This window comes from Aedes aegypti, chromosome 2 (assembly GCF_002204515.2).
Source record: "Aedes aegypti strain LVP_AGWG chromosome 2, AaegL5.0 Primary Assembly, whole genome shotgun sequence".
Taxonomy (NCBI): domain Eukaryota; kingdom Metazoa; phylum Arthropoda; class Insecta; order Diptera; family Culicidae; genus Aedes; species Aedes aegypti.
The window spans coordinates 345212935-345240226 of record NC_035108.1 but is presented as its reverse complement, the minus strand read 5'-3'; the positions used below and the strand labels follow the sequence as shown (position 1 = coordinate 345240226).

Sequence of the window (27292 nt, the reverse complement as noted above, 5' to 3'; positions counted from 1 at the left end):
TGCTCACACAAAACAGGGTCATCAGTGTCAGTTCGCTTCCAGACGGCTATCGTGTTGAACGTGTGTGGTTCATGTGGTTTTTAAGCGGTTTGTCGTTTTGTTGGGAATCAAAACCATGACCATCCATTTATGAAGCGAACATGTAGCCAACTATGCAGAAGTTTGCGTGCGAACAGTTCTAAAAATTAATATTTGTCTGTTTAGTCAAATAACAAGAAATTGTCACAATGTCACTTACCTTATCGTCGAACCGTTGGTTTCTATTGATCTTGACGGTTTTTCTCGATCTGCTATGGTGCTACACATTATTTACTGGAAATGTTCGGCATATAATCATCATATGTTTCGATGTTATGTGTCTTTTCTTTGTTTTTTTTCCACATGTTCACGCTTTATTTTTTCTCGACATGGGAAAAGCTTTTGGGAACATAAAATAAGTAACTATCACTACTTTTCCTATGATCTTACTTTTCAACAAGTCTCCTCTAGAAAGAGATAATTAACTGTTGTTGTTTTCAAACATGGTAAAGTTTGAGTATTGGAGTATCCTTTAAATGTAATAATTAAACTATTCAAGCTTATGCGCACCAAATATAAAGTACTAAAGTACGATAGAATCATTGAACTTTTGCCGACTTGGAACACCGAATCAATTCTAGCCTAAATGCGCTTTGACGTACTGCATTACTCTTGTTCTAGTCCCATGACCAAAAATGTCGATGGCTTTTTTAAATTTATCGACGATCGTAGCTGATTCGAGATCTACGTGGAAATCTCCTTCGCACTTCGATTCGATGACAAGCAAATCCAGCAAGTAGAAGCAAGCCACGACGTACTCTGGACTCATCATTCCGAAACGGTGCTCTCGAATTTGAACAAACTCGTAGGCCAATTTCTTCAACGCATTCAGGCATCGCTCGTCCAAGCCGGAGAAGGGCAGGTATTGAATGAAAATCATATGGGCCAAAGTGATTTTTGTTTCATGATATTGCGACAAAATCAACTTGCACTTGTTGTAAGCTTTCAGAGCTTCTTCGAAGTCTTCATAGGAAGCTGCAATTCAAAAGAACGGAACTTTTAAACTTTTAGTCTCGTGAATCTGATTATTAACATACCTTCGCCTTCACTCGACATCCCGCTTGCAATTATTTGAAAGCACGAACAATCGATGATTCGTTTGCACATAGGGCATTTGATATCCTTTTCAAACGGATCAACATTTTGCGCTACAATGAACTGTTTTGAACATTTGGCGAAGGGACATTTGTAGCGTTCGTACATTTCCTGAAATTGTTAAATGTTAAAGAGTTACAAACTTATGATGAAAACATGAATTTCCCCTTACATAATCTTCATCTTTTTTGGACGAACATCTAATGCAATCGCAGTCAAAGCAGTATTGTTGTTTTAATGCTGATTGTCGATCCTCCCTCGACATTAACTTGAAGTTTGGCCCATAACAATTGAAAATCTCGCCTCCAGCTTCTACATCTCGCGTCGCATAAACCGTCAGTGTACTCTTACTAAAACAATTGCGAATGTTTGGATCACAGGAATGGTTGAACATGCTGATTTGAGGGAAAATTCCGGTGAACACACGAGTGCTCTCGAAACATCGATGTAGGAAACCGGCTTTAATATTAAAGCTGTCTGCCTCTAAACAGTTGTTCTCCGACGCAGTACACACGCGAAGCTCACTGATTGCATGTCCGTTGCAAACCAGTTGACCAATATGGCGCAGAATCACCGCAGAGCTGTACAAAAACCAATCTTCCTTCGGCATAACCGCTGGTCTATCTCCTAGTTCGTTGAAGAATTGGGTGAAGTCACTCAAGTAGATCGTCAGCATGTAGGCAGTCTAAAATTATAGTAGTTAGATTTCTAAGAAAATAAAATGCTTTCAATATCTTACCAATGCATACTGAACCATATCGCTCAGCAACATTTTGTCAAGGTTAGCCACTAGTCGAAAGACTTTTCCATAAGGGTACGCTTTATACTGCATCTCAGCTTTGTCGGAGACATATTGGAACATCTTTTCTGCATTACATTCTTTCAATTCTTCCAGATTGTGTGTACTTGATGCGAATCCGTCCAAGAAGCTTCGCATTCCCAGATGTGCAATGCCAATAAGATACCACAAATGTTTTTCATACCCCGGACATTCGTAGCGATGAAGTTCGCTGTGTTCCTTACAACAAGCGACACTACAGTAGCAAGCTCGACCACACGATGGACAGCTGAAAAATACGCATTGAAATAAGCGAACTCAAAACTACTTAACCTGGCTGCTACAACTCACGGAAATGGGATGATGTTAACTTCACCACAGAATTGACAATCAAATGGAGGTATCTCCGAATGACCCCTCGGATCGTAAACTGGCACAAAGGAAACCGCCTTTTCCTGAACTATTGGTTCATCAGCTTTGATTTCATTTTTCGTCACTATAAATCTTCCATGGACAGTATCCGACTTTCTGTGTTGATTTAAAAATAATGTTGCTACTTATTGTATGCAAATTTGATGGTAAATTTTACCTACTCTTCAAGCTCCGGAAAGCTCAGCAGTCCATCGTCAGATTCTGGTGGTATCTCTGACAGGGCTATCATTTCAGCTAACTGTTGCAACCTTTTATCTGGAAAAACAGACACTTTATAGATATCACTCATCAATCTCTCATCCCATCGCGACTCACATCTTTCCTCCTCAAAACTAGCCAAATCCTGCTCCTCGGAAAATTTCTCAATACCCTCGAGAGCTCGCTCCAGTCCCTCTCGGTCCCGCATTTGTAGTGCACATTCCGCCTGTCGGAACAGCACCCTGAGTCGGTTTTCTGCCGGATAGGCACCGTCCAACGCTAGCTGGCAATCCTCGTATGCCTCCCGGTGCCGCTTCAGACTCATTAGCACGATTGCTCGGTTGGCATGCGCCAAAGCCAACGCTGGTGATCCTCGTGGCGCTGCAAAGATGGCCTTGCTGTACGCTTCTAGGGCCACGTGTGGACTTTTGCGGCTGCGGAAAATTTCGTTCCCATTTTCCCGGTAGAGGTGGGACTTTTCCTCGTCGTTGCCACGAACGGCGGGCAGCTTTTTGATCCATGACCGGCAGAGTTTTCTGGCGTTTGGTCGGAATGGTGTACAGAGTTTTTATGAGAGTTGAATTAGGAATTATGAATATGTCCACAATTTTTAATCAGAAGATTCCCTTTGCCTGCCATCACAGGAATTGAAGTGCTCAAAGTGCACCCAACAAATTAATACATGCAATCATACACTACCCAAGTCACATTAGTAGTTGAATAACAGTTTTTTTCAGCTGGAATAAGCTTAAGAATGGTTTGTTCAACTCTTATTCTACTAAAATATTTGTTGAGTAGTCTCCAAAAAGTTAAGAAAAAATGTTCCATGCTAAACTCACATGCCGAAATGATGATGAGTTACTTTCATTGGAAAATTAACATTAGAAGTTTCTCTAAGATTCTTCTAAAAGTTTTTACACAATAAATTGAATTTTGAAATTCATAAAGCATTATTTGAAGAATTTCTCATTCGATTCAGTTTGAGATCTACACTGAAAAAATTATACTAGCGAAATAGCGTTAGCGTTTGCGTAGTTATGGTAAACTTCGTAGATTGGATACTAGCAATATTGACGTTTCTTTTTGATCGTCTCATTTGAACTGCTTTCCAGAAACAAGGGTGGGGAGTAAACCTTGATTCAATCTTGAACGAAAATCATGAATATCGTTATTCCCGGCCACGCCCATCATTACCGTAACTGGGAGCATGGGGAGAAAATGTTGATGTAGCACATACTCAGCGAGAGGCCACCATTTCAGCGACTCCCTTAGTGTGCAACGAGGTAGAGATTGAGAGGGGTCAAAGGTCATAGGATTAGCTTGAAAAGCTAGCAATGGACCCAAAGATTGTAGTTCAAGTGTTTTGAATTTTAATCTTTTGAATGCCGACAATTAAAAGATGGAATAATTTTTATTTATTATTTTTTTAAACAATGTTTCGCGTAGTGTTTCATGGTTCATATAAGGTTCTCCGCTCATTAACAAATAAAGAGCGAAACCGATCCCTCTGGGGTCATCGGATCAACGAAAAAAAATTAAAAAAAGGAAACCGAGGTACGGTAAACGTGTTTGCCATTTTTAAAGCATAAACTATCAATTCCAAATCATAGCATTGAAAAAAATATGAAAAAAGCGTTAGCACGTCAAGAAAAAATTTGAACAAATTTGTTTCGTGTAAATTTATTCTAAAACTTTCATCCAAAAGTGAATAATCGGAACAAACTCAGCAAATCTTCTAAACTGGTTTCGGCCAATTTCCGCTTTCAGCACGGTTTTTCAGAGACAGGAGACCAACACGCAGAACTGTCCATTATCCACTTCACTTATCTCGAATCCAATATCCGTCACCTAGTCACACTTCCACGGTGCTCCCCTGACCGTTATTATCAGAAAAAAATCTCCATCAAATCTGTGCTCACCAGTCGATTTCTATAGCTAAGCTGCATGTCTGGGCAAAATTTAAAAAAAAATCGTAGGGCCCGTTTTGAAGTTACGCCCTTTTGAATGTGTAAGCCCACTAATTCAAAGGCAATCTGAGAAATTTTAACGAGTTTTCATTTGCCGTGATTATCAGAATAGATATAACATTAAAATTTGAATCAAAGTTGGTTTATATAGTTATTTGTAACTTCTGAGAGGAGTTTTGAATGAGAAGATAGACGAAATTTAGAGTTACGTCCTTTTGGAAGCGTAACCAATGAAAACACTGATTTCCAATAGATTAATTAGGCATTCTTTTAAGCAGGCATTCCGTTAAGCATGTTCAAATGTTTTCAATGACACACTGCACTTACATGTCGCCAAAGTCTTTCACAATTGATTATTTTTTCAAAGGCTCAAGCGCTGTAAGGCATTACGGAGCAATTTTTGTATCATTATTATTATTCATAAACTAGCTAGGCCCAACTAGCTACCTTGGGCCTTCCTTAGCCGAATGGTTGGGGTCCACGGCTACAAAGCAAAGCCACGCTGGAGGTGTTTGGGTTCAATTCCCGGTCGGTCCAGGATCTTTTCGTGATGGAAATTTGCTTGACTTCCCTGGGCATAGAGTATGATCGTACCTGCCGCACGATATACGATGCGAAAATGGCAACTTTGGCAAAGAAGCTCTCAGTTAATAATTGTTGAGGTGCTCATCGAACACTAAGTAGAGAAGCTCTGTTCCAGTGTGGACGTAATGGCAATAAGAAGAAGCAGAAGCTACAGGCTATTGGGGCTAATTTTTAACTGCCTCAGAACATAAACTTCAATTGTTTAGTAATCTACAATTGGTCAAACTATAGAACTCCAGACCACTGTCAATATTTTTGTGATCATTTGTGGCATATATTACTACATTTATATTTTTCAAAAAATCTACAATTTTACCTTTGAGTTTCTCTGTCTTTTTGATTACACAAACACGTAAGAGCTCTGTATAAATACAAAAGTGAAAGAATTGTATAAATCAATCAATCCATTTTCATGCTAACTCGTGAAGAGAAAGCCTCAATACTTGAAATATGCTTAAGAAAGGTAAGAAAAATTCGTTATTATTTGGTTTCATTTAATTTAAAATCATAATACTTTCAGAGCTTTATGTTACATGTCTCCCTTGAAAACCTCTTGAGAAGATTCTATACCTTAACTCCGAATTTCGTTAACCCGAGTGTCATCACCCTGAACGCACTATTACACTGAATTCTATTGTCCCGAATATAGAATTACCTTGCATGACATTATCCCGTGATAATGGAATTAGAAGTAATGCCATTCTAGAAACTGGAATTTGCGAAGATGGTCTTCGGGTAGTCGGAGTAATGTTATTCAAAGTCAAGGGGTAAAATTTTACGTAAGTTCCAGTTATGATTACCGGAAAATCGTAAATTGTTCTGTGGCCCTGTTGATAACCTGCTGGTCTACTCACCAGAATATGGTTTCAATCCTACACAAACTGAAGATTTCCATGTAAACTTTTATTTATTTTAGATCGCAGACTGTGCTTGTGAAGTAAAGACACACCAGCTGCTATGACACATCACAAACGAAAAAATAAATCATACTTTGGGAGCTTCATAAAGTTTTACAAATTGACAAAAACAAACATTTAAAATTAAGCTCTGTAAATGCTACAATTTTGAACTTTAAACAAAATAACAACGGCTGTTCTAAACTTTGCATTGATTTCTTCCATTTTGTATCGCTGCTTTCTATGTTGTTTATTTTAAAAAAAGAAAAAAAGACAATTTACACCGTCTTCAGCCAAAGGCTGCACAGACTGAACATAACTAACATTAGACAACGGACACACGGAACGACCAATGGACCAGTGAAGAATTGTTCGTTTGACGAAAAGTTTTCTCCGGCTGGGGCGGGAATCGAACCCATACTCCGTAGCGCAATACGCCTAAACGACTGACCCCGCTAACCGCACGGCTACGAAGCCCACAATTTTATTTTATTCCATACACTGCTACTTATAACCGAAAACTCTCAAAGTATTCCTCGACGTATACTTCGCTTCGATGTACAACAGGTAACAATCAATTGCATGTCAAATAATCTGAATCGTGAGTACATGAGTTCACCAAACTAGCCAGAATATTGTGCTACAAGAACTACATGATTACATGATGAAATTAGCTCCGTAATGCCTTAAAACACTTGAGCCTATGCCAAATCAGTTGATTGTGAAATACTTTGGCGGCATATAAGTGCAATGTGCCATCGAAAACATTTGAATATGCTCAAAGGTATAAGAACGCCTAATTAATCTTTTGGAAATAAGTGCTTTTAATGGTTACGCTTCCAAAAGGACGTAACTCCAAATTTCGTCTATATTCTCATTCAAAACTCGTCCCAGAAGTTACAAATAACTACATAAACCAACTTTGATTCACATTTTAATATTATATCTATTCGAATAATCACGGCCAATGAAAACTCGTTTAAAAATCTCAGACTTTCTTTGAATAAGTGGACTTACACATTCAAAAGGGCGTAACTTCAAAACGGGCCCTACGATTTTTTTAAAATTTTGCCCAGACATGCAGCTTAGCTATAGAAATCGACAGGTGAGCACAGATTTGATGGAGATTTTTTTCTGATAATAACGGTCAGGGGAGCACCGTGACTTCAAATGTCCATTTGTTTTTTTTTCTCACAAAACCATCACAATCGCTCCGGGCGGATAAGCCATACGGTAGCCAATGAATAGCAGTCATCATTCTACATAGAGCACACTCGGTATCAAAGAAAAAATAACATGCCGGATATAACATGGCCATATTGCTGAAGCCGAAACAGAACGGTTTTCTAACCTCCACGAAACACTTCCCAACTTGCACTCCACCGAAATTGAACGCTGATGGGAAAACTGCACCATATACTTCATTAGAAATACTTTTCCTTCTGCGGTGCAGTGCTTCAAATTAACTTTAAAGAAAATAAAAGTAACTTTTTCTTTTGTGGAAATGTCGAAGAGAGTCAATTTTTCCGAGGAAGCTGTACTAGCGCAATTCACTAAAATGCCTTATGATTCTAACGAAAATAATAATAAATTGATTTCTTAAGCAATTTCATAGAGCAGCCTTAAGAATTTTTTAATTTTTAAATAATGAAAAATGGAAGATTAACTAAACACAAAAAGTGTTGTATACACATTACACTTGATTTCCAATCACTACTTTTTTGAACCAGTTTCCTAATTGCAAGTAATTTACGTTTTACATTATTTTCCATACGTTTTGGCAGTTTTCGGCTACCATGCTCAGGTTGTTGTCTGTACTTTTTGCAACTGGCGCCAAGTGTTAGCGATTAAGAACGAAATAAACAATCGTTACCCTATTGCTGGTTTTGCTGATAGTGTTACCTTTTCAAGAACCTATAGAAAACACCAGGGTGACCACGATGTATTTGTTTTTAAATTTAAGCTCGAAATACAGCTAGAATAACGATTCGGTCGCTGAACATTACACAATCCTTGATGATTGAAAGAGATTCTCGCCGGGAATGAAACATCTTGAGAGCTGGATCAGAAATTTGCTTGATGGACGGCCAGCCTTTGTTGATGCACCTGACTATTTGTTGCGAAAGCTTGTCTTTCTTCGTGGCTGTACGAACCATCTCGAACATGACTGGAAGGTTGCTAAACGTCTCGCACAGGGTACTGTCCATTTCCTCTTCGATGCTAACTGCAGCAACTACGATTTATTCATCTGGTTTCTCATGATTGTTGATTAACCGGGAAAGGACGTTCGCATGCCCAAACTGATCAGTGGGAACGTATTCCACATCGAAATCAAATCCTAGAAGCGTTAGTGCCCATCTCTGAAGGCGATTGGCGGTATGAAGTGGAATTCCCTTCTTGGATCCAAAAAATTTCAGGAGCTTGATATGGCGACCTAGCAGCATGCGGCAAAATTTGGTCACAGCAAATACTAGAGCGAGTGCTTCTTTCTCCACTTGACGGTAGTTTTGCTCAGTTTGTGTTAGTGTTCTTGAAGCGTGAGCAACAGCTTTGGCTTGTCCATCGGCGAACTGATGCATGATGACGGCACCAATTGCAGTATTTGAAGCGTCTCCAGCTACGATGATGTCCAAACTTGGATTGTAGTGGGTTAGCAGCAGATCGAATTGGAGAACTTTCTTGATATTGATGAAAGCTTCTTGACACTGTTGACTGTCTTCTTCAACAAGTTGTCTAACGGCCGGCGTAATTGATGCATTTCTCTGACGAACTTATAAAAATTAACAGCTCCGAGAAAAGATCTGACTTGACTGATATCGGTAGGACGTGGCATCTGAACAATTGCACTGATTTTTGCTGGATCTGGACGTATACCTTCTGAACTGACTATGTGGCAAATAAACTTGATGCTAGATTGGCCAAATTTGCACTTCTCCAGTCGTAAGTTGAATCCGAACTATTGAAGTCGAATGAACAGAGCTTTATTGTAACGCAATCGTCTGCTTCGTTCTTCACAATCCTGAGGCAATCGAACTGGGACTGGTGGTGTTCGAAAGCGGATTTCAGTTTCTTCACTATTTCTTCGATGGTGAAGTCTCGTGGGTGTCGTGGCAGGAGATAGTTCAAGAAGTTTTTATGAGACTCCGCATGAGCAGGCGAATTTTTGCTGCGTCATCCAGTTCTCTCCCGTCGGCGCTGAACAAATCTTCATACTTCGAGAACCATCTTTCAAACGTCATACCGGCAGCTGGGTCATGATGAAACTCTTTAATTGTCGCGGAAAGTAATACTCGTCACCAAACTGTTACGAGTGAAACGAGGTGGTAAATTTCTAACTATTTATTGAAATAAGTCTATCTTGATCGAAGGCTCGTAACTGAATGATCTTCATTTCTGCTTTTTGTTATCATCTTGGTTGCGCACCCAAAGCATGGCATACTTGATTGCACAACTAGTGGTGGTAACAAGAATAATGTTGCTTCGACATTCAATTACAACACGCTGTTTTGTATCCATATGTATTGTACATTGATTATTCCATTCACTAAATGGTACATTTTTATTCGAGCATCAATTAAGTCAATCCATGTAGCGGAGTCCAATCGAGAAAATCCCTCTGTAATGTTATGGGTTCAATCAATAGACAATTCTGGACAAACATTTGAAAAGGGCTCAAGAGGTCTTGAGCCTTTTTTCGGAAACGTTGCTGTTGAGCCCATTTTAGCCCGCCCACGCAAACTAACACCACTATCAAGAAGATTAGTGTTAGATCTTCCTGATAGTGGTATTGGTGAGTGTGATCGAGTTGAATTGGGCCCCACAGCGTCTTGCAAAGCCATTGTTTACCAATGTCGATGTGCCCTTTTGAAATGTTTGTCCAGAATTGCGTAAAGCGTAATTCACATAATGACCAGGTCGGTCCCACTCGGGCTCAGATTGGGTACCACTTCTAGTACTGAATTTGGTCCCTCGGTAGTGCAAAAGGTACCCAAATTTGACAGATCGCAGTACACTTTTCACGGCATTCTACATTACCTTATGTGCCATAACATTTTGGGCAACTGCAAGGGACATGGAGGTCTTTAATTTGTCTTTGTAATGACAGCTCGCCCTGATGCAAAATTTGCCAAGAGGTGATTGGGAAGTGATTTCCATTATAATTTCAAACGCGTTTAAAAATAGTTCCAGCAGGTGACTTTGGTTCCGACATACGGAAAATTTTGAAACTTAAACGTAGAATCAGAATATGTAAAAATACCGGATACTCCTTAACAAGACAATTTAATTAGTAATTTCTCTAAGGCACATGTTGCGTCAGAAACAAACAATTTTGGTAAATTTGAGTTGAATAAATAGAACTTTCAAACGCGCATACTTCAGTTGAATAAGCTTAAAAGCTACTAATGTTACTCGGACAGACTCTATACACAGTTTATGGACAAAAGGTCAAAAGACAAAACGTCGAAGGGACAAAAGGTCGAAAATGATTTTTCCTTTGAAAAAAGATGTTCAACCTTTTGTTCTTCGACCTTTTGTCTTTCGACCTTCTGTCCTTTCGATCTTTTGTCATAGATTCCTATACACACATGTTTATGCCAATAATCAACGCAATTAATCAAAATAAATAAATAGTCTGGAGAAGTATGAGACATATGTACAAATTCCAATCTCTGGTTTTCCAATGCAATTAAGGCTAAGTAGCCCGTCATTCGTTTTAGCAGCAATGATGACTTTGCTGCTTGCAATTTCAAAGTGCTAAAACTCAGTCTTGATAGTTTATTTATATTGGCTTGAAAAAGTATCACTGTAAGTGCTAACATGCATAAAGTATGCTGATACTTTTTTAGCTGTGTTAGTGCACAACCAACTGACTTTCTTTGATTCGAAATCGTATGAGATAAATTTGCAACAATCATCAACGACGCGTACACATTTTAATGACGGCTTACTTCGAAATTCGAAATTCTGAGATCGAGTGATTGTTTTTAACACGGTTTGGTGAAATTTTAAGTTGTTTTCATCAGAAATCAACAAGTAATTGTTATTCATTTAACAAGTAGTGAAAGTAAACTGTGTTGGAGGTTCTACGTTTAGCGAAAGTGGTAAAATTCGGCGAAAAATGTTCTTCGTTCGCAGGCGGATAAGTGTAAACAATTGTAGCAAGGTTAAACGTCCGTGTTGAAAATTAGCACGGTTCATGGAAATTCCACCAGCTACTAGTGTTAAAACTGCGGAAATCGTAAGGTAATAGTGTTCTGAAGTCTCGTTAGCAATTTGGGAGTGGATTCAGTGCAGGTAAGTGAAATATTAGCTGTGTTCAATGACTTTGATCGAACTTGCTCGGGGTTGGTTGTACTAGCTCGTATTTTTTGTCAACAAATAACTGTCAAAGCTACTTCGAGCAACTCCAAGCTGCTTTCTCAATGAACGCTCTTTTTACTCTTTTTACTAATTTACCGGAATTCCACGTGAAAAAAAAATTCGCGCACTTAACAATCCGTATCGCTTCGGAATTTTGCTTTTTTTTCTCAATGTTTACGTTTTAAACGTCAAAAATACGAGCTACTGCGAGCTGGTTGAACTAGCTCGGACTCTAGCTTCCAACCTGTTTCGAGCGACTTGGAGTTGGTTGGACTCGGCTCAATGAACACAAACCCGAGCGACTCGAAGTAGGTTGGAGTGACTCAATGAACACCAAAAGCTGACTCGCAAGTGGTTGCAACCAAGTTCGAGCAGCTCGTTGAACACAGCTATTTTGAGAAATAATAGCTGTGTTCAATGACTTTGATCGAACTTGCTCGGGGTTGGTTGTACTAGCTCGTATTTTTTGTCAACAAATAACTGTCAAAGCTACTTCGAGCAACTCCAAGCTGCTTTCTCAATGAACGCTCTTTTTACTCTTTTTACTAATTTACCGGAATTTCACGTGAAAAAAAAAATCGCGCACTTAACAATCCGTATCGCTTCGGAATTTTGCTTTTTTTTCTCAATGTTTACGTTTTTAAACGTCAAAAACACGAGCTACTGCGAGCTGGTTGAACTAGCTCGGACTCTAGCTTCCAACCTGTTTCGAGCGACTCGGAGTTGGTTGGACTCGGCTCAATGAACACAAACCCGAGCGACTCGAATTAGGTTGGAGTGGCTCAATGAACACCAAAAGCTGACTCGCAAGTGGTTGCAACCAAGTTCGAGCAGCTCGTTGAACACAGCTGATGTGGACTTCCAGAAATGTGTTTGTATATGTGAGGAAGCCATCTTCACTGCCATGACAAGGATTCCTTCCTATATGTCCTTAAGTTCAATTGAAACAAATTTCTAAGAAAAATCTTAGAAATATGAGAAGAAAAAGATTTCTAAGAAATTTGTTCCTACACGGAATTCCAACAAAATTGTTAGCACCGCAAGCAGTTTCGAATGGGCCACTACCAAATTAATGCAAGCGCACCATCTGTCCATCGTCTCGAATTAATCTGTGGTAAAGCGACGACGACGTTCGGCACGAGAAAAAAATGAACCAAAAAAACATCAACCTTACCGAATATCCGGAATGGCATCCAACTTCCGAATGGTATCGATCTCGCCGGAGTACTGCTTGACCACCTCCGTCAGATTGTACTTTCGCACAATCTTTGCCACCGTCACATCCCAACCATTTTCCATGTTTTCCACCGAATTTTCACTTTCAAAATCCACTCGCTATCGCGAAACAATTTTCGTGCGCGACACCAAAACAAAATGCAGACGACACTTTTTGACAGGTAGGGAGGGGAAGGTTGAAAAATTACGTCCATCATAGTCGGATTGGAAAAGAAGTGGTTGATCCCTCGTTTGTATGCCAAGTGGGAGCAGGTGAACTGTCAACGAGTTGCAGCTGCTGTTGCTGTTTTTCATATTTTTTATTGTAGACGAGTGACCGATTGCAGCGTTTGGCGAAGGAAAAATTGCTCGTAAAAAGGATTAAAAACATCACCAGGTAAAACGAATTAATTAAATTATTTTGCATTTGTAGTAACCAGATAATTAACCTTTGATTACGTTTCTGTTCGTCGGATTTCACCGTCCCGTTGCAGATTTCGGCTGATTGGAAGGAAGGCACCCTCGATAAAAAGCGCTATCATGGCATTCAACTTTTCGGCTTTCAGCTACATCGTGGCTCTGATTATCGACGCTTTTCTGATCTTTTTCTCGATATTCCATGTGATTGCGTTCGACGAGTTGAAAACGGATTACAAGAACCCTATAGATCAGTGTAATTCACTGAATCCGGTGAGTATAGGAATAATGATTTTGATGATCCGGAAAGTCTTATTAGTGCGATCTCTTTTAGTTGGTCCTGCCGGAATACGCGCTTCATGTGCTGTTTAACCTGCTGTTCCTGTTTGCCGGGGAATGGTTCTCGTTGGCCATCAATATCCCCCTGATTGCGTATCACGTTTGGCGGTAAGTACCTAAGGAAAGTTTCCTTACTATAAAGGATCAAGTCATTCTTGCGAATGAGTCATCGACAGGGCTGAAGGCAGGTATCTTCTTAGAGACTTGGCCACTGTTATAATTTGGCCAGTGTTAAATATGGCCACCATATTTTCATTCAGGAAAACCTCTAGAGATCCTCCTAAAAACTCCAGCAACTGGGATCAGTGAATGCTTCAGCAGTTCAACGCTGATACCCTCAGTCATTTCCTCATACTCCCCTCAAGGATTATCCCAAGCATCATTCCAGAGGATTCACCTATTTCTTCATTTGATTCGAACGAGAATTAAAAATAAAAACCTCCAGGAAATCTTACACGAATTCCTCCTAGAGCTTCTACGCAGATTTTCAGTAATTCTGCGGGCTATTCCCCTTCGGAGTCTCGCAGAAATAGCTCTAGATCCAAATATTCCTCCAGGCATTATTTCCAGAATTCCTTCCTGTCTGAGGTTTTTCTGGGATTCTTCCAGAATGTTATGTAAGGTTTCGTTTAGTGAAATTTAGAAATATTTTTCCTGCAATATATCTAGAGAATCATTAAAGATTTTAAAGGATTTCTTGACATTTTCTCATCCAATTCTTGGGAAATTTGAGAAAGAATATTTGAATGAAGGGCTCTGAATAAAGAGGCTCTAAGATAATTCATGGGGGTATCACTAGTCAACATCCTGAATGTTGTAGAAAAAAAACGTGAAGATCTCTCTGAAAACTCCTTTCCACGAAAGGATTTTTAATCCTGGACTAGTTCATCTCTGGACCAACGGCTTACTCTCCTCCCGAAGGAAGTCGTCACTATAACGTTTCGTCATACACCCGATTCTGTTTTTGCACGGATTTTTTTTTATACGGCCATACATTTTTTTCCACCAAAACCTTATTTTTGCATGAAACGTAAGTGATTATTGGGGATGGCATTCGACCCCAGGTCCTTGGCGTGAGAGGCGAGTGTTCTAACCAGTACACCAGGTCCGTCCCGAAATCTGAAGACTTTTTTAAATTCCTTAAAAGACAATTTTGAACAATGAAATTGAAACAAAGATCACTCTGAAAAGTCCCAAATATGGTTCCCGTTCAATCATTTTCCTTCTTTTGCTTTCTGCTTAGACTCTTTTTGATGTCTGGTCTCTCTTTCAGACATGTCGTTTCGAAAGTTCCTATTTCTCTAACACTGAGTAGCTACCAGCCCTGAAGGTCTCTAAAGTTTTATTTAACTAAAATAGTTTCTAAAGTCGTTATTTTGGTTTTATGCTTGTTTTTGATAATGCCACAGGTTCTCCGGGAATTTGTTCTCATATTCCTCGAGGAAAAGCTTCAGATTTCTTCTGAATGTTTTCCAGAGATTCTGTCAAACATTCCTATAGAAATTACTCCATGGATTACCAGAATTTGCTCCGGAAAATTCAACACAACTACCTCCAGTAATTTACAGAACATGGCTAGTAGCACGTCTCTGTTTTGAGACTTGATCACTATTTTTTATGAAAGTTTCTTAAAAGATAAGATAAATGGACTCTAAAGTCAATTTTGTTCCTTATTTTTTGCTTGCACTCTTGTATAAAATTTTAGAGGTATTTGAGAAACCTTCATAGACTCTTACACACTCAATCTGTTCGGTAAAAATAACTGGGTTTTGGACCTACCGAAAAAGTCAGTAAACTAAAAAAATGTCAAAAATCGAAAAACAGAGATTTTTCACTGAAATTTTGCAGAGAGCTTTCTTTTTATATCATACATCGATAAAATAATAAAACATGGTGAAATTTGCTTTTCAATTACGCGTGGCGACAGTTTTCATTTTACTGACTTTTTCGGTAGTTTCAAAACCCAGTAAATTTTTTTCATATTATTATTATAATTTCAAAAATACCTTGAGTGAAAGCACACAGCTTGACGAATTCTTCCAGCGATTTCTCCACATCTTTTTTTCCTACAATATTTTCTGAACTTCTCTAGCAATCAGTCGAGAAATTTTCTAAAGATTCCTACGCCAGTTGTCCCATAAATTCATCCAAAATTTAAATCAGTGATTTCCAAGGGATTTTATACGAATTTCTCCAGAATTTCCTGCAGGAACTCAACGCCACTATCTCCAATAATTTCACCAAGGATTATTTTGAAAAATTCCCAAGAGATCATCCTAGGATTTTCTCTAGATATTTTTCATCTAACTCTTCACTCCATCTCTCAAATTGTTACTCAAGAAGATCTTCCAATGCTTCCTACGGGAGTTCTTTCAACAAAATCCACAATGATTTGTTCCAGGGTTTTCGAAGAATTTCGTTTGGGGATTTTCAAGGAAACCCTATATTTTTTTCCAGAAGTTCCTACGCCGATGTTTTCTAGCCCTTTGTATTTAAATTCCTCCTCGAACTAAACTACAGTTTCTTCAATTTATTGCACAAACACTTTCTGCGAGGATTATTCCAAGAAAACATTCCCAGAACTCTCCATGAAATCTTCAAAAGTACATTGAGGTATCATACCAGCTATTATATCTTCGGTTAGACAATAACTGCACGCAGACACACTTCTTTTAAACTCAATTTATTATATAAACAATTACACTGGTTTAAAGAGAATAATTAAAGACGTCTGATCGGTCCAACCGCCGGATGATGAAAGAGACCGTTCTCACTCAACGTGGAAGGAAGTAGCCTTTAGCCATAAAAAAACTAATTTGGTACTTGACGGTTGGTACCTCATTTATAGTAAGGCGAGGGACACTACACCAGCAAATATTACAGAAATTATTCCAGCTATTCTCTAGATCATTCTTTTCTTCTTAAATTTCTTCAAGGGTTTTGTAATCAATGAATATCAAGGAATTATCAATCTAGATTCCTCTTGATTCTAGCAAAAGTTCATCAGAACTACAGAATTTACAGAAGTTTTACCAGAGATTATTTTACTATTTTTAGAGATATCTGCCGGATTTTTTTTTCAAGAATTTCCCTATAATCAATCCCTTGACAATTCCGTGGAAAGAAGAAGAAGAAGTCACTATCAGTGCACATGAATTTTCCCAGATACTATTCTAGCATTCATTGGTCTCACCGCAAATTCTTCTATCGATGTCTCAAGTAGTTACCCTGGTGGTCCTTCCAAATATTCCTATAAGAGTTCTTGAAAGCAAATTCTCAACGACTCATTTCAAAGTGTTTTAAGAAATTCGTTGATTTTTTATACCCTACAAACATTCCTTCTGGAGTTCCTATGCCGATACTTTCAGCCATTTTCACATGGATTCCTTCATGAATATTTTCCAGGAAATTTATTGAAAACTTTTCCACGAATTCCTCACTAAACTTGACCTTATTATGTTCCTGCAGGATTTTTTCTAGGCATTTCTTCAGCATTTCATTCAGCACTAGCAATTTATCTAAAAAATCCATCAATACTTCCTCAAGATCCCGAATTTTCTTCAGTAATCCTTGCAAAAGTTCATCTGTAATTTCTAAAGAAGTTTTTTATTTCACATATTACTTTAAGATATTGTTTAGAAATACATCCAAAATATTTGAAAAATTTCTTGAAAAATATCCTCGACCATTCCCTGGAGGTTTTCCTGAAAATTGCCAGGATAATTTTTTTGAGTGCTTTCTTGTGAAATTTTGTAAATAATTGCTGGTTGAACTCTCAAAGATATCCTTAACGACAATTTTGGAGGAAATCTCAATGGAGGCATCTTTCGAGAAGTGGGTTGTTTAGGGAAGAACGAATCACAGTTTTTTTGTAGCTAGATCGAAAGAGCTCATTTTTCTAAGTGTAACACGATTTCATTGCATTTCAGTATCTTAATGTTTATAATATGATTTAAAAAGATTTCAATCCGTCGACTCAATGACATTTCAACTTACATAATGACAGCTCGCCCCGAAGTAAAATTTGTCGAGTGGTGGTTCAAAAGTGATTTTCATACTAATTTCAAACGTGTTTTAAAAATAGTTCCAGGTCACGGAAAATTGTAAAACTTTGGATTATAGTTCAATTTTTAAGTTAGATTCAGAATATGTAAGAAACTGGAAACCGCTAAGCAAGCCAATTCTCGTAGATATCCTGCTCAAATATCTTGGACGACATCCTAGCAGAATCGATGGAAGAATCACTGAATGATCTCCAAAAGGATTTATGTTTTTCTTGAGAAATTTGTGAAAGAATCTTACTAATAGTGCAATGAAATTTAAAAGAAATTTTTATTTAAGAACATAAAAGAGCATGTTACTGCAACTACGTATTAATTTTTCCCGCTTAAATAACGGCTCTATCATATTTAAACGTTAATTTAAAAATTGGGTCTATAAATGAACCTTGACACTTTTGATCATGTTTGACGTTTGCTTAATCGACAAAAACACCACGGGGGATTTAGTTTTATCACTGGGGTTGACATTTCTGAAGGGAAACGGAAAAGGAAATACATCCATAATTTGAGTTTAAGCCAAGGGGCGTGACAAAATCTAAAAAAACATAAAAATGTTTTTTGACTTAAACATACGAAAAAAAAATAAAAAATTGAGTAAACATGTGTTTTTGGCCTAAACTTAAGCGTTTGGCACTAAAATTGGGACAGGGCTTTTCGTATTATTAGCCCCCTAAAACATAAAATAACAGTAAATGCACTTTAATTCCAATAAAATTCCACCGGGGAAAGTTAGTTTACATTGTTAAACAGCAGTTCCAGGCAAAATCTGTGTTGTTGAAATACAGATATTTAAACAATTTTGTAAATGAAGCCACACAACAGGGTCAATAATTTTCACGTCGACATCAAATGGAGGGTCCATAATAGTTAAATTTGTAAACATTCCTATTATAGCCACAGACGGGATTCTTAATAGGAATATGAACATCAGGTTTTCAAACGCATATTTTACGGGACATATCGTGTAATATTGTATATTTTTAGTTTGTAATATGAAGCAGAGACGTGAAACGTGTTATCAGGCTACACGAGTATATCAAGCGTGTGCTTGAATTAGGGCGAATGTAACATGATCGATTTCTCTTCATCAATCCTCTCTTCCGTGAAAAAACTGACGAGTTGCAAGTTTGTTGGTATGTTTCCACTTCAGAATGCAAGATTACTTCGCTGACTAGCGTCTTGAAGTGAAACAGTGCTAAGAAACTTGAATCTTGTCACTTTTATTCGCAGAAGAGAGTATCGATGAAGAGAAGTCGATCATGTAGGTTTTTGAAGGTTGTCTGGAATTATATACTTAGAGGGATTCCTTAAGAAGGTTGTAAGAGGATCAATGTTGATATTTGCCAAAATACTGGGAAAAATCTTGAAAAATGCAATAGTAAGTAATACTAGTTATGCTTTCTCTGGTCGAATTCTCTGAAAAAAATATATAAACTCTTATCTCCTGATTCCTATTTAATTTCTTTTTGTTTTCTTGGTTCCTGTTTGTTCTCTTTTATGTTCCTGTTTGACCTCTTTTGTTTGTTTTTTGTTTGACCTTCTGGCATGAGGTCTCTAAGTTTTATTTTTAGGATAATTGCTCCAAGCCTTGATAGATATTCCGAAGATTCTGTATATCCGTATTGCACTACTGAAGTTATACTTCTGCTTGAAACAATGTTTCATCCAGCAGTGCTAAAAAAATCTAGTGATCATGATAAAACAAATGATACATCGTGGTTGTTCTTTATCATGCGATCATAGCAACAACCATAAACCCTTAGTCGTCAAGCCATCACAACAAACTCCGCTCCGCAAAAAATGAATCGCTCGGCCTGTGAGTTGATGATCAATTGTTCGCGAATCAAAGTCATAATTTTAGAGGATTTTTCTGATTGCACTCCACGATTTGTCTCCTAGCTTGTCGTTTTTCATCTGAAAGTCAATCATGCATGGTATGTGAGAAAGTTTATCCGTGAATTTTGAATTGATTCGCATTAATCGCAACATGTTACAATATACGACAAACCCTTTGTCCTACGACAAACAGTTCATCAGATGCTCGATATATCTATGATTAGCGCGCGTGGTGAGGTGTTGAAATCATGTTGTTGCAAGAGCGACGGCCCTTGGACCATTCAGATACCGTGTTGTTTGTCGTTAGAGGTGACTTTTTTCCATCCAGCACTCTTCTATTAAAAATTTCAATAGTGTTATTCACTAATTCTTCTTAATTGCACCAAATCGCTTTCAGATACTCGAACCGACCGGTCATGTCCGGACCGGGCCTATACGATCCCACCAGCATCATGAACGCTGATGTTTTGGCCAAGTGCCAACGCGAAGGATGGATCAAACTGGCCGTTTATCTACTCTCTTTCTTCTATTACTTATATGGGTATGCTTTTTTCACAGTGAAAACAAAATTCTCTTACTCATAATCCCATCTTCCTCCCTTTCAGTATGATCTACTCGCTCATATCGACGTAAGAGGTATTGTAAAACCAAAAACTCAGTCAATAAAAAATGTTATCAAAATACCCACAACCAGCGCATATTCATAGACTAAAATCGACCGCCCCAGGTTCGAACATCGACCAACGCAAATCCTGCGTTGAAGTGGACATTTCAAATTTCTAGATCGATTCCATCCAAGGCCGTAGCGCTGGCGGCCTGATTCTGCCATTTTCCTAGTATGTTACGCTCCTTTTTTCATCTCATGTTCATGCTAGCAGCGTTGAACCATCACACATTTACCACATCGGAGGACGTAAGGCTGCTTCAGAACTTTTAATTTATTGGAGAACTCAAAATTCTACACTTTGAACTTTAACGAAAGTATTTTTTGCGCGAAATTTGTCATCAACCGGTACATGCTTGCTTGCAGTCCGATGCATTTTGTTAACCGTAAATAATCGTTGCTAATGTTGTAAGTAAGCAAACCAACGTATAATTGTAGGTAGTAGGACATAGTAGGGATATAGTGTTGTAGCTAAATCAAAAAAGATGTGGAATAAAACTCATACCGTAAGAAGTCAAAACTATCGGGTTTAGCTCAGTAGAAAATGTGAGAAATTCTTTGTCTTGTCAAGAAGCCATCCGTGTAGGGTTATTGCATCGATTCATCCCTAATTCCAAGATAAATCAAATAATTCCGTTCTGAACACATAAACCTTTTCCATTCATTAATTTATATCATGACAAATCAAAAGAAATCTTCGTACATATTTTAAACTAAACAGGGTAAACGAGGATTTCTGTTCAATGACTGCATTAGTGAGTCACATCACGAACATAATACAGCGAATAGCAATTATAACTAATTAGCTCAAAATTTCATACAGAACTTAACATTCTTTTCAAACTCAATTGAAACAAAATTCCACAAAAAATGAAATTTTACTTCCATTCCATTAGAAATTCTTAAAAATCATAAGCTCCAGGGATTTCCCGGGACAAGCTTCAAGTTTTATCCCGAATCCCGAGACAACAAAATGGTAGAGAATTGGACACTCTAACAGGGTTAAAACTGCTTAGGGGTCATGCACAAATTACGTCACGCTCCAAGGGGGGGAGGGGGTCAAGTCAAGCGTGACAAACCTTACAAAAAACGTGACAAGGGGGGGGGGAGGTGGTCGAAAAAGTCGAAATTTAACGTGACATAATTTGTGTACCATCCCTTATAGGGGATTCAGGGTCTTCCTTAGCCAAGTGGTTAGAGTCCGCGGCTACAAAGCAAATCCATGCTGAAGGTGTCTGGGTTCGAATCCCGGTCGGTCCAGGATCTTTTTGTGATGGAAATTTTCTTGACTTCCCTGGGCAGAGTATCATCGTACCTGCCATACGATATACTTCGGCAAAGAAAGCTCTCAGTTAATAACTGTGGAAGTGCTCATTGAACACTAAGCTGAGAAGCAGGCTCTGTCACAGTGAGGACGTAATGTCAAGAAGAAGAAGGCACCCACATGATTCACTTTTTCATGGCGATTTTCTTTTTAAAAACTCTTTCGCCGATTTTTTTTAATTTATTTTTAACTAGGTACTCTGTTACATGTTTGCTTCATCGTAGCCAAAAATTATGTCTATTATACTGCCGTGAATCACAAGTCAGTCGCATCTGCAATTTTGTCAAAATTGAGTTGATATCAGTTTTCAACACATATTCCTTTGATCTTCCAGCTGGAGTAAAGAGACCACGCAGTTTGTTCGGTAAAATTGGGAAAAAACAACAAGACTTGACTTAGTCAATTTACTCATATTAAAATCAAAAACTTCACTAACATCATTAAACAATCTGCAACATGAATCGAACGGATTATTATACCCATAGAGCGAGCGATGGGAAGGTATCCAAAGTAATTGCCGATTCTGGAGCTGACGAGCTGGCGCGTGAAACTGCACCTTTGCCAGCAGACTGCTGCAATCTATGTTGCCGGTGATAACGTGGACGACAAATAATCTCTGCAGCAGAGTTCGATGGTTAGCCTAAGAATGCACACCTATCAGCGCGTAGCGATGCTCATATTAAGGCAGGTGAACAGGATCATTCCATGACAGGCCTCGAAGAGCGTACCTAATGAAACGCTTTTGGACTCTTTCGATACTTTCGACATGGACATCATGATACGGAGCCTAAATCTGCACTCCGTATTCAAGCACACTGCGAACTAAGGCGCAAAAGAGTGGCTGCATAAACATCGTCGAAAAGTTGAGTATTGCGGTGAAGAAAAACGAGCATCGCATTGGCTTTGGCTGTACTCGTGGCGATATGTTCATGGAATCGGAGTTTGGAATCCAGGATCATTCCAAGATCCTTGATGAACGATACTCTCTCCAGTGATGAGCTATTCAAACAATAGTCAAATACTGTGGTGGACTGACGAAGGCTGAACGATATGACCTTGCATTTGTCAGCATTCATCTGCATACCGTTAGGACCACACCAACTGGAAACTCTTTCGACATCGGCTTGTAGCGCGCAACAGTCCAGCAATGTTGATCGTACGAAATAGCTTCAAATCATCTGCATGTACAGTAATTTGCTACATTCCAGCTGATCATACAAATCGGTTATAAAGAGAACGAAAACTAGTGGACCTAGGGGGCTGTGGAACTCCGGAGAATGTACCAAATATATCAGATCTCGCGCCTTGTACTTCCACAAAAGCTTTACGGGAGGATAAATAAGATTTCAGTCACTACTGGATGGTCCAAAAAGGCAGTCCAAGGCGCTTCAGTTTTGCGATGGCTAAATTGTGAGGTACCTTGTCGAAAATTTTTGAGAAATCCACATATATGGCATCAACTTGGCAACATTTCTCGAGTTTGTCGAACACAGCATGAGTAAATGTCATCAGATTCGACGTCATTGATCGTTTTTTCAAGAATCCATGCTGAGACTTAAATGTACCGAAAATAGTTTCGAAGACCTTTGCCCACCAGCAGAGCAGGGATGCCAAGTCATTTTTTCATAAATCTAAAAGATTTTGAAAGTTTGTCTGGAAAAGTCTCCTATGTTGTATATAGAGAACCTTACAAATTATTCACGGAACCTTACAAATTCATTACAATACTTTATCTGGATCTTCTAGATTTTTGTAAAATGGGGCCTGAAAATTTGGAATATTCCGAACAAATCTGGACGGTTGGCAACGCTGCAGCAGAGAATACCCAGCAAACCAGAGATCATATAAGGATGTTCATTTCACATTGTATAAATGTACAAGTTTCGTTGGAATTGGATATGATGCAAAACATAATTGATTAAAATCGTTAATGAAGTCATCAATTTCTTCTGACTTGAATTTGCATCTTATAGAATTCCAATTTAGTCTGACCAAATATGTAACTTTAAACTGTCATACCATTACGATTTATTTTTCACTTGGTATGACTCTATTATAATCATCAATGTGAGATTACATATGAGATCATCTGATGTAGGTATAAAATCATACAGGGCACATCGCCGAACGCAACATAAACATAAAAAGTGGAATTCATGAATAAATTTACTTACTGGTTAAAGCACATCACTGTTCAACAGAAACAATGTCATCACGTTGCATAAGTATTTTCGTACGATGTCTTTAATAAATTGCTGCACTTCGTTTCCACGTTAATTCGATAAAACTTGAAACCTTCCGTGTTGCACTGGCTCATTTTGCAAAATGACAATTAAGTTCGATTACATTCGAACATGATGCTCTACAGTGTTTCATTTATATTTGCTAAAAGACCGAGTCCAGCAACTAAGACTGTGCGGCATAGTGGTAGCGTATCTGACTAGTGATCTAAAGGTTAGAGGTTCGAGACTTGTCTCTTGATATTTTTTTCTTTTTATTATATTTGTTTGTAAAAATTAAGTCATATAAACTGCAATACGCAATCATACATGAAATTACAGTGAACGCCAAATCAAATTGTTTGAAGTATGTGATAAATTCTCTAAAATGTACGTATATGGCCTCCAGATGATTCTACCTCATTACCCCGAATCCCATTACTCCGAATGCTATTAACCCGAACGCCATTACCCCGAATTCCAAAACCCCGAACGACCCATCACCCCGAATGACGTTACCCCGAATTCCAATATGATGGGGAAATGTCATCAATATCATCATGTCAAGATAATTGTAAATTCGGGGAAATTGCATTCGGGGTGATGGAATTCGGGGTAATGGAATTCGGGGTGATGGCATTCGGGGAAAGGGTATTCGGGGTAATGGGGTAGAATCCTCCAGATTTGTGAGAATAGAGGGAATTCGTGCATTTTATACAATCTGTTTTTACCGAATAAGTGTTCACTTTCTTCACTTGCAGTCTCAGTTATGTGAACATATTTGTTGGCTGGGTAGATATTGGTCGGTAGTTTTCCACGTCATATACACTCCCCGATTTATGTAAAGGAATGATAGAGGCGAGCTTCCACGCTTCGGGGAAGACTCCATCGATCAACGAACGGTTGAAAATCGATGCAATCGGCGTCGAAAGCGATTGTGCGCATTGTTCTGTGAAGCTTGACGGAATGAGGTCGGGTCCGGGACCTTTTGAAGCATCCACTTTGCTGAGTGCTGCACGAATACTATCGCCGTCAAATGTGACTCGATGGAGCTGCATGTTGTTCAAAGGAAGTCTGTTTATGTAGTCCTGAGATATTGGAGGTGGGTTTTCAACATAAAGGTACTGAACGAAGGAATTCTGCATAGCGATTTGCGTTTTCTTCGGGTGAGCCGGCACTACGCATGCGATAAGAAACATAGGCAGGAATTGTGGCTGAACTTTTTCGCTTATTTATGTACGTCCAAAAGGTCGCTTGCTTAAAATTCGATTAGAGGCTGTTGACATATTCCCGGAAACGGTTATGTTGTAGACGCAAATAATCATCCTCCGAAGATGAATCGAAGCCAAACTTCAAATTTTCGAGAGCACGGATCTGGAGAACCAAACTTCCGTTTAAACTGAAAACTTAATCGATTGGTCACTAGCTGGTGGTGACCAATCGATTAGGTTTTCAGCTTAAACGGATGTTTGGTTCTCCAGATCCGTGCCCTTGAACATTTGAACTTTGGCTTCGATTCATCTTCACCTTAAGATTACTAATCGTTGTGGGATTTCTGTTATGATAGAATCTTTTTCTGGCTTTTCATAAACGGTTGCGGAGGTTACGGAGCTGCGGTGTCCAAAAAAGTTGCCTGAACGTTTTCGTAGACCGCTTAGCTTTGACGGAAACAGTTTCACTGATGATTCGGTCAATAACGTGGTAGAAAATAGCCACTGAGTTGTCAACAGAGTCTTGGTCAAGAAGCTGATTCCAATCCTGAGAAGCTATCAAGTTATTAATAGCATGGTAGTCACAACGAGAGATGTCATAGTCAGCACTAAGTTCAGGAGATGATTGCAGTCTTGCGTAACGAGAACGGGCGTCCTACGATAAAAATGATTGGCTTATGGTGAGCGTCAATTTGAAGAAGCGATGATGGTGACTCGAAAAGTTCAATTATCACTTACGAAAAATAAGTCAAGTAACCTATCGTCCACGTTCAGAACGTCATTGATTTGATACAAACCAGTCGACAACATAGGTTCAACTAAGGCAATTTCCTGTTCGGTAGATAGGTTGAAACCCTGAAAGATCCTCATCAAAACGCCAGGTCAAATTTGGTAGATCACCAAGGCATAAAATAATATCGTGGGCTTTGACTTGCTTCTGAATTTGATCAACAGATTCGACGTGTCTCGTATAGATTTATTTATTTATTTATTTATTTATTTATTTATTTAGGTTTACATCAACAGACTATGTATAGTCCCAATGATATTAAAAATAATAACAAAAATACATATTATATAACAAAACAAACATGACAAAACATTGAATCTAAAAAAGTCAAGATCGTAAAACATTTCAAACTTAAAATATGTCTTCAGTCCCTCCGGCCAGCGAAAAAACTAAAAAATTTACGACGAAGCATATTTCGTGTCAGATGGAAATCGAAGATCGACGCCACACGATTAAAAACACGTTGCAGACCATGAACAGCATTGCTCAATCCATAATTGGTGCGACGAAATGGAAGCCTCATCATCGAACTATTCCGCAGTGGACGAGGTTGCACGTTCAGGTGCATTTGTTGCAGGATAGCTTCGCAATCGATTCTTCCGTTTAGAGAATCGACGACGGTTAAAGCTCTACAAACGTCTCTTCGAATTCGCAAAGGTTGCAAGTCGATCAGTTGGCAGCGGCTCTCGTAACTCGGAAGGCGTAAAGGGTCTCTCCAAGGTAGCCTCCGAAGTGCAAAACGAAGAAATCTCCGTTGAATTGATTCGATTCGCTCGCATCCGTTGTTGTAGTTCGGACTCCAGACCGCAGACCCATATTCCAATGTTGCTCGAACGAGGGAACAGTATAACGCTTTCAGGCAATAGATGTCGGTAAAGTTCTTTGCAGTTCTAAAGACGAAGACAAGCGTTCTTGATGCTTTATCGACAATATAAGCGATATGATGGGAGAATGTCAGTTGCGAATCCAACAGAACACCTAAATCCTTAACGCACTGCACTCGTTCGATTGGCGTATCAAAAATGCTATACTCGAAGATTATCGGCTGTTTCTTCCGTGAAAAAGTGATTACGGAGCACTTTGCTGGATTGACGACTAGTCGGTTGAGATCACACCATCCAGCGAAGACGTTTATCTGGTCCTGGAGATAACGGCAATCTTCAATTGAGCATATTCGCAGACAAATTTTTAGGTCGTCTGCGAACGTCAGTCGACGCCCTTCCACAACAAAGTGTACGTCGTTAAAATACAAAAGGAAAATCAACGGACCCAGATGACTGCCTTGTGGTATGCCTGATGACGCGTAAAAGCAGGGTGATCGATATTCTCCTAAAGCTACCACTAATTGACGATCGGTGAGGTAAGAGCGGAACCATCTCAAAAGGCTACCTCCAACTCCAAGCCTATCGAGTTTGGCGATTGCAATTTCGTGGTTTAGCTTATCGAATGCCGCAGATAGATCGGTGTAAATCACGTCCGTCTGGGCCCGAACATTCATACATAGCAGGTTGGTAGTAGTAGAACGGCCGATAGTGAATCCATGTTGATCAGCACTCAAATACTGTCTGCAGTGTGCGCTTAGCGAATCCATGACCACCAGCTCGAACAGCTTAGCTACAGCATTCAACGATGTAATCCCACGATAGTTGTTAACGTCACGCTTGCTTCCTTTCTTATACACGGGAAACATTTCGGCTGTTTTCCAGCAAGTCGGAAATGTACCGCTGGTAAGCGAAAGCTGAAATACCTTGAGAAGCGGTTCCAACAAGCTGCCGATCATTCTTTTCACAAAAGCAGCTAGAACACCGTCTGGCCCCGGCTTGAAC

At 39.0% G+C, this 27292-nt stretch overlaps 2 protein-coding genes across 2 annotated transcripts; one reads left to right on the top strand and one right to left on the bottom strand.

Moving 5' to 3' along the window:
* Positions 1-351: 351 nt before the first annotated feature.
* LOC5569041 (SET and MYND domain-containing protein 4) lies at positions 352-12782 on the bottom strand. The gene is made up of 8 exons (XM_021846161.1): positions 12565-12782; positions 2699-3117; positions 2545-2638; positions 2303-2479; positions 1913-2240; positions 1346-1858; positions 1116-1284; positions 352-1053 (listed from the first exon to the last, which is right to left on the bottom strand). The coding sequence occupies exons 1-8, from the start codon at positions 12687-12689 to the stop codon at positions 656-658; spliced, it is 2223 nt and encodes a 740-aa protein (XP_021701853.1). The 5' UTR covers positions 12690-12782; the 3' UTR covers positions 352-655.
* A 92-nt stretch (positions 12783-12874) lies between these two features.
* Positions 12875-20442, top strand: LOC5569042 (protein cornichon). Its single transcript, XM_001652636.2, has 5 exons — positions 12875-13002; positions 13100-13295; positions 13357-13469; positions 19656-19799; positions 19864-20442. Exons 2-5 carry the CDS (start codon positions 13146-13148, stop codon positions 19889-19891), a joined length of 435 nt encoding a protein of 144 aa, XP_001652686.1. The 5' UTR covers positions 12875-13002; positions 13100-13145; the 3' UTR covers positions 19892-20442.
* Positions 20443-27292: the final 6850 nt, after the last annotated feature.